The following is a 13,082-nucleotide window of genomic DNA, read 5'->3' on the forward strand; positions in this document are numbered from 1 at the left end:
CCTGACCGGAACCTCTGCGCCAGTGATGTAAAAGGTGCGCATGCGCACTGGAACTGCTAGGCTTGGGGCAGGGAGAGAAGCGGGGATAGTGGGAAGAGAGGAGGTGGGTCGCGGGGAGAGGATTGCGGGGCACATTTCCCATAGTGCAGTGGTCCAGTTCTGGTGTGGAGCTACTCATTCTAGGGTACAGCGGGCTGCAAAGCTAGAATACATTACCTGACAGCACAAACGGAAGTGGTTCTCGCCCAACCCTTCAGAGAGTAAAATTTTTAAGTCACTCTGACTTGAGTGGCAATTTTGGCCTCAACCGGGTCTCCAAAGTCTCTGGATTTCCTCCAGCTCAGCCAGAAAATATAGCCCCATTGCTTTATGGTCTTTGGTTTTCTACCTGTATCTTCACATTTAAACTTACTTCTTTACAAACAGCATAAACCACACACCTCTCACCTCAAGAGTTTATTCCTGAACCAAGTATGAGTGATAATCGTTCTAGAACACGAAACCAGTTGCCCCAGACATATTGCATAGTTTAGTAGTGTTTTTCGCTGTTTAAGAAAGTTATATATCCTGGAAAATTTCAAATACTTTTGTGGAAACATCAGGCATGCAGTTTACAGCAAACTGAGTGCACGTTTCCGTTCCTATCCGACGGTTCTTGGGTTTCAGGCTGGTACTGTGTTAACACATTCCAAAAGTTTCACCTAGTCACAAGGACATGAGGTCAAGTAAGCAATGCAATTAAGGGAGCTAAACACAGCACAAGAAGATGCTGCTAGAGCTTCAACATTCCAACACCCTCACCCTGGAAGTTCTAACCACCAGCCTTGTTAGTAATGAAATTGCTATTATCAAAGTACTCCTACGAATACAGGCAAGATTTCTAATGGATTTTTGTTCCTTTCTGCAATTAGGATGCTTTTTACCAATCGCGGAGTAAAAAACGTTCAGACAGAAGCAATGGAACCTACTTACACTCCATAACCCAGGTAATTAATATAGTATGACTACACAATGCTACACTGTAAGTAAGAAATGTCACTATGAACACGGTGTGGATGACCCTGGAAAAGTTAAAAACTATGAGTCGTTGCGTATGTAAAGGAAATCACTGTCAGGTAGGCAGCTGTGCCCTGTGCTCACTGCAATGTTAACTCCTAAAAGCAAGACACAAAACCAACCTAAGATCCACCAGTAGATGAATAGATAAAATGTAGCAAGGCCCATCATGAAGTTCAGGGTTCATATAGGAGACCCTGTTATTTGCAACAAGGATGAACTGTCAGATGTTGGGTGAAGGAGGACAGGCCCAGGAAGACCAAGGCTGCATGATTTCACTTCTATCACTGACCTAAGAATGCTGACCTGGACAAAAACTGATGATGGTGGTTGCTGGTGCTGAAGGGCAGAGTTGGCAGAGGAAAGGGAGATAGTGGGGCGATGTAAGATGTCAGGACACATTTCAGGTGGGAGAAACAGATTCAAGTGTTCTCTCACACAGCACAATAATTACAGCAATTCCAATGTCTTGTGCACTTTAAGAAACAGAGAGGAATAAGATCACTGCTGCTACTACCTCCAATTCATGGGATGGCACACACGATAAAGATGACTACCTGTTGAAGATATGTGGTGGAAGAACAGGGTAGATCCGTGCAGGTGGGATCTGCACAGCATTTAGGATTATAAAGGTCCTACTGCTTCTGTCTGGACATTTTTTACTCAGCCATTGGTAAAAAGCATCTTAATTGCAGAAAGGAACAAAAAATTAACACGCTAAATTTTCATGTTTCTTTTTGCTGAACTGTACACACAAGTCAAACATTTCAAAGCCACTCAACAAAATATCAAACCTAGAATAAGTAAGCAGTTTCTGTTTTATTTCAAGAAAGTCTTTTATCACTTGAATCATATCAAAATTATTCTATTAAACTTCTAGGGGCTGGAGAGATGGCTCAGTGGTTAAGAGCACTGGCTGCTTGTTCTTCCAGAGGTCCTGAGTTCAATTCCCAGCAACCACATAGCGGCTCACAACCATGTAATGGGATCAGATGGCCTCTTCTGGTGTGTCTGAAGATGGCTACTGTGTATTCATATAAATGAAATAAATCTTTAAAAAAAAGAAAGAAAGAAACTTCCATGAAACAACACAGAAACCTAGGTTGTCAGGAACCTACACAACTGTCAAAGTAAGACTTTTATTATTCAATCATAAGCGTTCTTGGTGTTTCAGACTTGAGGCCAAATGCCCACTGTGCTACAAGCTCCTCCTGAGGCAGACACGGGCATCCTCCAGTCAGTAACCCATACTCACTCAAGAGTCATTTCTCCACTGCAGCAGTTAAAATGTCCCTGTATGTTAACTCTCTGTTCCACACATCCAAAATGAAGGAACTTACAATTCAACTGATGAAACCTGATAATGGTCCTTTTTTATATGTAGCAAACACAGGCACATGGCTTGTTCAATAGATGCATAAAGCAAGATTACAGTTCACCTCATATTTCAAAATGCAGAGAAACTGAGTTGCATTGTCTTAAGGGCTGGAGAGATGGCTCAGAGGTTAAGAGCACTGACTGTTCTTCTGAAGGTCCTGAGTTCAAATCCCAGCAACCACATAGTGGCTCACAACCACCTGTAATGAGATCTGGTGCCCTCTTCTGGTGTGTTCAAAGACAGCTACAGTGTACTTACGTGTGATATTAAATAAATCTTTAAAAAAAAAAAGTCGTCTTAAGACCATAAACAGATCATTGTAGATTGACTACAAAGAGCCAACCAATTTCTTTACTAAAATTTCAAATTAAGTCCAATGTGAAGAAAAACTATGATAAAGCAAGTGTCTGCATTCAAAAAAACCCATCTCCAAAGAATGCTGTAAAATGTGCCTCTAACATCTTAGACTAGGATTCCAATTTTTACTGTTTGTAGACACTATGAAAACAAATTCAAAGTTATTTTACCACAGAAGACCCTTCCACTATTTGGTAAGTTCAATATTCATAAACTGTACAGTTATACTTCACAGTATACAATATACTGAAAAAGAAACAAATTATGTAAACAAAATGAGCCTGATATGTAATCATCTTTATATTACATCATTTCGACGTTGCCGTTTTATTTACTACCTGTAACATTTCACATTACTTGTGGACATTCTCCTCAAATATGTGTCTGGCTGGTCCAAGTGTGATTTGGAGGAGAATCACGTGCCTGGATCTATAAGGTGCAATGCTTTATAAATAATCCTTCTTACACAGAGTTATTTAGTGTGACTTCCTGATAGATACAATGAGTGTTTTTAATACAAAAATATATTTCACATAATAAAAAGGCATCAAAACAATGATTACATTTTATATAAGTTAAATGACAGTTTTTTCTTTTCTGTTGTCTGAATTAAACTAGAAAGCTCTATCACAACCTTTAACTTTTTGTTAAGTTAAATATTCCATTATAAAAAATAACTAGCATAGAAAGAATTTAAAATATGCAAAAGTAGTAAGTTTGTTGAAATTTACACTTCATACATTGATATCAATCAAGAAATTACTAAGGACTAACATGAAAGTAAAAGAAACCTGCTTTAGGCTTCAGTTATTGCTACCTGATGACTATTTCATAGGCCATCTGGCCTGTCGTCATCTCAAGAGTGTTAAATACAGTGGTGTACTTTGTAAGGAAGGAGAAAAAGAATGCACTGTGATACAAAAATATTATCTATTTATATATTAGCAAAGATTTATAAAACACATTCCAAATCATATGTTGCTATGGAAACAACAGACTTAAATAGAGAAGCATAAAGTCCTAAAGCACCCGCAATTATTTTAATCAGAAAAAATGATATATTTATATGTGTGTATATATATATATAGATACATGAAATTTGAGAAGAAATAAAGGCAAAATTCTAAATTTAATCAAACAGTTTGTATGTAATCATGGAGGTAGGTCTTCATTCCATTTATACAAATAAGTTATCAGCTTTATTCAAAGAATTATAAGTCTAGAATCTTGAAACTGGTCTTCCTTACTGAGATACATTTTTAAACAGACTTCAAAACCAGTGTTCTCACTAGCATCCACACAACGCAGGTCTCTCCTTCATTCTCGTCATCTATGAGGAGTAGGGCTAAGCGCAGATGCTTTGGCTTAACAGTTAAGGTACACAGTAAATACTGTAAATTGTAAGTTAGAAATATTTCCTCTTAGTTCTTATAATAAGCATAAAGCTATAAAAATGATGATTCCTTAAATTTTTAGGAACTTAAATACTGTGCTAATGATTTTTAAAAATCATTCCTACCTAAAAAGCAAAATTATATATTTCAATTATCAAACATTTAGTGTTGGTGGCATTTCCGTTTTAGTGCTGGGATTCGTTTTAACCGATCAGTTTGCAAGATACAGCACAGTACACGGTTTCACTCAGAAAGGTTTTCTAGAATGAAAAATGCTAACTCTATTTCTAGTGGCAGACTAGAGTTGGAGGTCCCGCCGTGGATCACAGGGATCAGGGCACTATCCAGATCATTCAGGTAATGCTGAGGCAGAAGCTGGCCTTCACAGCCTGCCTGGAACTCAACCTGGAAAAAAAAGAAATCTTGATAAAGGTAACCCTAGAAAATTAGCCCTCTTGTGTTGCTTGGCAGCCGAATATGTAGCATTTTTTGAATATTCAGCTTAAAGCTATGAGTAAAATAAAGTTATTTTCAAAAATTTATTTTCCCATTTCTTTTATCTCTTTACTACATAAATTATAACATTATAAATATTGTCACTACTTTATATTTTAGATTTCCTTCCAACTAAACACATATGTAAATGATATCTGAAGCTTTAATATAATTAACAATGCAACTTAATTTGAATTAAAAATGAATTGAAAAATCAACATACCGTGTTTCAAATTGTTGCAGTACTATGTTCTGTGTGAGATGTATATGCAGTGTGTGTATATGTGCATGTGTGTATGCAGTTGTGTGTATATGTGCATGTGTGTATGCAGTGTGTGTATATGTGCATGTGTGTATGCAGTGTGTGTATATGTGCATGTGTGTATGCAGTGTGTGTATATGTGCATGTGTGTATGCAGTACTATATGTTCTGTGTGAGATGTATATGCAGTGTGTGTATATGTGCATGTGTGTATGCAGTGTGTGTATATGTGCATGTGTGTATGCAGTTGTGTGTATATGTGCATGTGTGTATGCAGTACTATATGTTCTGTGTGAGATGTATATGCAGTGTGTGTATATGTGCATGTGTGTATGCAGTGTGTGTATATGTGCATGTGTGTATGCAGTGTGTGTATATGTGCATGTGTGTATGCAGTGTGTGTATATGTGCATGTGTGTATGCAGTACTATATGTTCTGTGTGAGATGTATATGCAGTGTGTGTATATGTGCATGTGTGTATGCAGTGTGTGTATATGTGCATGTGTGTATGCAGTTGTGTGTATATGTGCATGTGTGTATGCAGTACTATATGTTCTGTGTGAGATGTATATGCAGTGTGTGTATATGTGCATGTGTGTATGCAGTGTGTGTATATGTGCATGTGTGTATGCAGTTGTGTGTATATGTGCATGTGTGTATGCAGTACTATATGTTCTGTGTGAGATGTATATGCAGTGTGTGTATATGTGCATGTGTGTATGCAGTGTGTGTATATGTGCATGTGTGTATGCAGTGTGTGTATATGTGCATGTGTGTATGCAGTGTGTGTATATGTGCATGTGTGTATGCAGTGTGTGTATATGTGCATGTGTGTATGCAGTACTATATGTTCTGTGTGAGATGTATATGCAGTGTGTGTATATGTGCATGTGTGTATGCAGTGTGTGTATATGTGCATGTGTGTATGCAGTACTATGTTCTGTGTGAGATGTATATGTGCATGTGTGTATGCAGTGTGTATATGTGCATGTGTGTATGCAGTGTGTGTATATGTGCATGTGTGTATGCAGTGTGTGTATATGTGCATGTGTGTATGCAGTTGTGTGTATATGTGCATGTGTGTATGCAGTGTGTGTATATGTGCATGTGTGTATGCAGTTGTGTGTATATGTGCATGTGTGTATGCAGTTGTGTATATGTGCATGTGTGTATGCAGTGTGTGTATATGTGCATGTGTGTATGCAGTGTGTGTATATGTGCATGTGTGTATGCAGTGTGTGTATATGTGCATGTGTGTATGCAGTTGTGTGCACAAGCTGAGTCCAGAGATTTGACTTTGGGTGTCACTAAGGTTTTCACTAAGGCTCCACTTTATTTATACAGTGTCCCTTTCACTGAAAACAGCAAGCCCCAGGGTCTTGTTTCTGTCCCCACAGCAGTAGGGTTACGGGCATACACTGCTACTCCCACACTTTGACACGGGTGCTGGGGATCCAAGCTCAGATCCTCACACTTGTTGTGCAGCACACACTTAGCCTACTAAGCCACCTCACAAGCCCTGCAATACTATTTAACATGAAGATTTAATATTACGGCGAAGTTGATATTTTTATACATTTAATGATAAAACAGTGCTCACTCAACCAATACTCATAACAAGTTTTCTGAGTTTCCTTGAAAGGGTCTTCCAATGAAGTAATGAAAACAAAACTCCTCTTATAAATAGGAAGCATGCGAAGAACACAACTTGCTGGAGGAGTAAACCAGTATATGAACTCCTGTTTAGAAAACCAATTTGAATGAAGGATCTGCCTTGAAAATCTATATCTGTTGTCAAATGTTACAAAATGTACCCAGCAAATATTCACTAGACATTCTGGGGAAGATAGCTTTTCCATGTAAGACGGTCACTGTTAATTAGATAAACACTGTTAAGTAGAGAAGCACTGAGCACCCTATTGTGCCAAGTCCTGCTTGGCCTGGTAAGGGATGTAATGACGTGGTTCCTGCCCCTGGAACAGAGCCAGCAGGGCATGGGCCTCCATGAATGTTGATGGCTGCTACAGGCTGAGGGCTAGCTGGATAATTATGCTGTATAATATAATTATATTTTCCAGCTTCTCCCTAGAGGAATGTCCTCTGCCAAGGTTAAGACTCCGGGAATCAGAAACAGCACAAGGCTGGGAGGCAAGGGTGTGTCTATGTCTAGGCAAAATGCTAAGTGCTGGGATTTTTAAGACAGCCCTTAAGGCTGTGGGAAAGTGCTGAAACACGATTAAAAATATATAATTTCTCAACTATGCAAAATAGAAGGATGCAATATGAATCGTATAAGGAGTTTCACAGATCTAAAAGGAACAGTGGCAGCTGCCCTATGAGCCAGATTGTCAGAAAGAGTCTAAGGAAGGAGATAAAGAGAGTTAGGGAGTGATGATCTCAAAGCAAGATTCCGCCCAGCTAAGTTTTTTGTTTATGCTTACAAAGGCAGGCAGATTCCTAAATTCAAGGTCAGCCTAGAACAGAAGGAGTTTAGATTGAGACTCAGGCATGGTAGGAATAGTAATTTCAGGGTATATTTAAAAAGTATGGCAAATAAAACATTTTGAAGATATGACACAAGTTTCATTACATATATACATTTGTTTGTACATGCATAAAAATCACAAGAAATATATAGTATCAACTATGTATTGATCATGGGGCAATATTTAAGAAGAGTCTGGAGATGAAGTTCTATTTGGGAATTAAGGGTAGCTCTTCTGGAAGCATTTCCACTGTGGTCTAGCGTCAGCATCTCCATGACCCACCAACTCCATCCTATACAGTATGACTGCTGCTTCCTGGAATGTTTAATGAAGTGGTGTGTGTGCACACACACGCGCATTTGTGTATACTTTTAGATTTTTAGTCATGTAAATCTAATTAGAATAAATTTCAAAGCCTGTCTAGCACACAGGACAGCAATGGATCAGCAAGCCATGGTCTACAGGCCACCCTGCTTTCTAGAACAGGTTCACTGGATCATAGCCACTGGATTCATGCAGTTACCCCTGTAACAGCTTCCCACGATAAAAGGCAAATTGTAGAGAAACCCCTGCAGCTTACATTGCAAAAATATTCACTCTGTGACCTTTTACAGAAAAGCCTGGCTTCAGTTAGAGATTAACAGAGGTAATAAATGTGTGCAGCAAGTTCTGGCTTGGGGATGGAAGTGCAGCTCAGTGGTTGAGTGCTTGTCTAGCACTAAGGCCTTGGGTTCCATTGTCAGCACCACAAAAACAAAAGAAAAAACAGCAGGAGGTTCCCTTTTCTCAAAGGGTTAGATAAAAATCTTGATTCCAGGAGAAGCAAGATGGCTCAGTGGAAAAGCTGGACAGATTCCTAAGCTGAGCTGAGTCCCTAGAACTCAATGACAGGAGGAGAAAACTGACTCTTGTGAGTTTTTTTGTTTTGTTTTGTTTTTTGTTTTTTTACTTCACATATGCACCATGGCACACACACCCTACATACAAATATATTTATAGCAATATAAATCTCAAAAATATATCACAAAGCTATGTCTTACCATATCAGTGTCAATGGACACTCTGAGTCCAATTTTGTTCATTCTGTTACTCTTTAGAGTTCTCAGGTGAGGGCACAGGGCAGCACTACAAGCCACAGCAATCTCCTTTGCAAACTGGTAACTACTTGATAAAATAGATATATCTTGGTCCTTTAGGAAGTAGAACACCTGAAAATCAGTCAAATTTGGAAAGAAATCATGATTGTGATTAGAAGCCACAAATAAACTGAATTAAAACAAATAAAAAAGGCACTACTGCTTTGAATTCAACTTTAATAAAATTCCAACATTAGATCTTTGAAACCATCAATTGAGAGCATTCTGTACCTACAGCCTGAATATGTATGATAAAAAATTTTAAATCAGAGATTACAAGATTATAGGAGTGGTCCAACTATTTTTGCCCAAAGTTGACTTGTGTCAATGAAATCCTGTTAATTCATTTCAGAGCCAACAATGTAAGAATGTCTGTATGGAATCCGATCAGACCTAGGAAACAATGCTCTGTAGTTGCTATGTCATTCTACACATATGAAACCAAAGGATGATGGAAGCTCTGGCCATCTGACTGCAGAGAGGACACAGGACTCCAGGCTGGGAGGCTATGCTCAGTACCTTCACAGTGTCTTATTTCAAAACGAGAATGTGCCAAAATGGTTTCCCACATGAACACTGATTATAAGCTGGTGTCAATAAAGTCTTTTATAGTAAAATAACAATATAAAAATGCCAATTTGGGGGCTGGAGAGATGGCTCAGAGGTTAAGAGCATTGACTGCTCTTCCAGAGGTCCAATTCCCAGCAACCACATGGTGGCTCACAACCATCTGTAATGGGATCTGATGCGCTCTTCTGGTGTGTCTGAAGACAGCTACAGTGTACTCTTAAACATAAAAATAAATAAATAAATCTTTTTAAAAAAATGTCAATTTGGCCAAGTGTGGTGGTGCACATCTTTGATCCCAGTACTTGAAAGACAGAAGCAGGTGGATCTCTGTGAGTCTAAGGCCAGCCTGGTCTACAAAGAGAGTTCCTGGACTACAAAGAAAAAAACTGTCTCAACAAACCAAAAAAAAGTCAGTAACTATTAGCTGTCAGGAAGTCCTATCATGTTGAGAGCTTGAAATATATATATATGCAAATACAAATCTGGGATGTGAGGGATTCTGGGTGGGCATCTGTTTCAAAATAGAAAGTGAAAGGTATAATAAGCTACACCTGAAGAGTCATAGGCTGAATATGCACTATTTGCAAGTATACACATCACACACACACACACACACACACACACACACACACACACACACACACACACTACCCACACAGCACATGAAGCTAAGAGACCTTTTTCTATACCTCAGTGCATTTCACAGTCTTCTCCTCAGTTTCAAAATCTGTTTCCAGTTTTATTTTTTCACTTGGAAATCCTTCCACTGACATTCCATCTACTGAACTGATAACACTGTGTAATAAAGCAGAATACAATACAGTTAGGATCATGCTGTTTTCTATGAAATTGATTACTGAATTTGGGAAATGAGATAATAAAGTCAAAGTTTTATATTTAAAGTAGCAACAAATATCTCAAATGTATATAACCATGTATCATGATTCCTTGATTGTGTTATAATCTTTTTATCAAGTAAATTATATCTCCTTTTTAATATGTCCAATTCAGGCCTAGCTTTAATATACTTCAGTTTCTTAGCAGAAAAGTATCTCACAATTTAAAAAACTATTTTCTGGGGTGGCACATGCCACTGATTTGACAGGGTGTAGCCTAGTTTGCAGATGGCTTTGAGTTTGATCCCCAGCACCACATAACCTGGGCATGGTTGGCACAGGCCTTTAACACTAGCACTCAGGAGGATTTCAAGTTTAAGGCCATCCTGGGCCACACTGAGTTCATGTCCAGCCTAAGCTACATGGCAAGATCTCACATGAAAAATTTATTTTGGAATTGTCTCCTTCTTTCTTGTAGAGCCTTAATCCATCTCCAACACTGAAAGATTATGGGCAACTGAACAGAAGGAGCAACAGTGATATTGGTAAGGCCTCTACTGATTACATCATTAAGTCTCACTTACATTATAAGGAATTAACAGAATTCAATAATCAAAAGGAAACCATTATTTATTTGACAAAAATGTGTGCCATATATCACAAAAGGTGTTTTGCCTTTCCTTAGCCCTGAACAAAACTATCTGATTCATGTTTTAAAATCAGACCCTCCCCAAGTTGATGGTTCATTATAGCTTCCTGCTCAAGAAAACTTAGGAGTCTGATTAGTTACATGCTTGAAAAAAACATATTGTATTAATTGGAACAGAAACATTAAAGTTAGTGTCATAATTCTACATGCATTCATAACATATATCATTGCATTAAAGGGATGTTTTTCTCACCCCCATCCATCACATGAGAAATTCTTACCCTTTGTTCTTCCTCTCTTCTGAATCCACCCAACAGATGTCCACATACTCTCTCAGGTCTACCGCATCAACTTTTCCACACTGGATTCTAAAGTCCTTTTGCTCTCGTAAAGCCAGCCGCAAGCCCTCCATGGTCTCTGGAGTTATTTGTACCATTAAGCCATCTAGAAATGAGAGTTATGCTTCACACGGAGTTTGCCAAACTTCAGAATATGTGCCAAGTGCTGGCGTGGTGGCGCACGCCTTTAATCCCAGCACTCGGGAGGCAGAGGCAGGCGGATTTCCGAGTTCGAAGCCAAGCCTGGTCTACAGAGTGAGTTCCAGGACAGCCAGGGCTATACAGAGAAACCCTGTCTCGAAAAACAAAAAACAAATAAACAAACAAACAAAAAAAGAAAGAATATGTGCCAAGTAACAGAATTTATTATTAAACTATTTTTGTTTCAAGATACAAGTTTTAAATATCCTTTGTTAATCATTTAAATGACTTTTTTTCTCACTAGGAAAATAAAACTATTTCATAAAGTTAAGAATGATTTTAGGGTACACAAATAAAGACAGTAAGGTAAGCTTTTTAGTCACAGTACAACAGTAATATCATACCCCATGATTAAGTAGGATTTACCCTTGGGATGCAAACATGATTAGACATATGCAAATCAATAAACAGCACACCAACTGATGGACAAAAAACATGGATTAATCATCTTTCAGAAGAAAATACTGGGTAAAATTCAACATCCATTTATGAAAAAAATCTCAATAAATTAAGTTTGGAAGGTTTAGAAGGTACATGCCTTAAAATAAAAAGGCAGTATGGGACAAACCCACAGCAAATACCACAAAGAAAGGGGAAAGCCGAGACCCGTCCTTTTTCACTACTCTTAGAACACTAGCGTAGTTAGCAGACACTAAGCCTGGTGTCCAAACAGGCCGAGAGGGAAGTCAGGCTGTTCCTATTTACAAACTGTATGAATCTGGCACAGATGTGTTAAAACTGAACACAAAATCAAGAAAAAAATAGGGAGCACGTTTATATACACAACAAGCTTGCTGACAAGGAAATTAAGACAACAATTCCTCTCACAGCAATAACAAAAAGGAATAAACTTAGTGAAGAAACCAGATGATTTCTACAGTAAAAATGACAAAATAAGTACGAAAGACTTGAAGACACAAGCAAGTATAGACATGACCATGTTGATGAATTAAAAGGATTGAAATGGTCAAAACATTGATACTATCCAGAACAGTTACAGACTCAAAATACTCTCCATCTAATGTCACCAATGTCATTTTCACAAGGACAGGGGACAAACAATTGCCCACCCCTAAAACTCTCAGGAGAGCATAAAAGACCTGGGGTAGCTAAAATGATCTAAAGAGAAGGAGAGAGGCTGAGGTGTCTTAATACCTCATCACCCCACACACACTGCAAAGCTATAAAATCCCTGATAGCATTAAATACACACTCACACACACACACACACACACACACACACACACACACACACACTCACACACACTCTCACACACACACTCACACACACTCAGACACACACACTCACACACATTCACACTCACACACACTCACACACTCTCTCTCACACTCACACACACACTCACACACACACTCACACACACACACACACTCACACACACATACACACACACACACACACACTCACACACACTCACACTCACACACACCCCAGAGCAGAACATAAAACCCTAGGATAAATCACCCACTTAAGCCTCCTGATTATTAACAAAGGTGCCAAAACATTCACTGTAGAAAACAAAGTCTCAATAAACGGTGCTATCAAATGATTACCCATTCACACTAGGTCCCCTCTCTTGTCATGCACAAAATCTCCTCAAAATAAACCAAAGCCCCAAAAGTAAGACCTGAAGATGTGAACCTGCTAGAAGAAACACACAGGGAAATTATTTAAAAGTTACGCATGAGTAGGACTTTCTCTCTGTGTATCTTGTAAGAACTGAAAGCCCTGTTGGGTGTGGCTCCTGCCTTGAATCCCAGTACTCAAAGGACCAAGAAAGAATATACATGTAAAAAGACAGCCCAGAGCTTAGCTAACAAATGTACAACAAATTAAGCCTTTCCTGAATAACAGAGGAAAGAAGACTAAAACATGCATGTCAAGAGAGACCATTTCTAGCA

At 38.6% G+C, this 13,082-nt stretch overlaps 1 protein-coding gene and 1 long non-coding RNA gene across 2 annotated transcripts in view; one reads left to right on the forward strand and one right to left on the reverse strand.

Annotated features, from left to right (window-relative positions):
* The first annotated feature begins 39 nt into the window (after nt 1–39).
* Nucleotides 40–10,513, forward strand: Gm52060. The gene is made up of 3 exons (XR_003950692.1): nt 40–103; nt 912–986; nt 10,450–10,513. It is a non-coding gene; the product is annotated as a predicted gene, 52060 (long non-coding RNA).
* Zfyve16 (zinc finger, FYVE domain containing 16) overlaps nt 3,716–13,082 on the reverse strand; it is a 43,062-nt gene continuing 33,695 nt past the window's right edge. The window contains exons 15-18 of the mRNA NM_173392.4: nt 10,902–11,064; nt 9,825–9,930; nt 8,470–8,637; nt 3,716–4,590 (exon numbers count right to left, since the gene is read on the reverse strand). Of these exons, the coding sequence (NP_775568.1) occupies nt 4,429–4,590; nt 8,470–8,637; nt 9,825–9,930; nt 10,902–11,064 (599 nt within the window). The 3' untranslated portion in view covers nt 3,716–4,428. The remainder of the gene's footprint in view (nt 4,591–8,469; nt 8,638–9,824; nt 9,931–10,901; nt 11,065–13,082) is intronic.

The sequence above is a fragment of the Mus musculus genome, chromosome 13, assembly GCF_000001635.26.
Source record: "Mus musculus strain C57BL/6J chromosome 13, GRCm38.p6 C57BL/6J".
Classification (NCBI taxonomy): domain Eukaryota; kingdom Metazoa; phylum Chordata; class Mammalia; order Rodentia; family Muridae; genus Mus; species Mus musculus.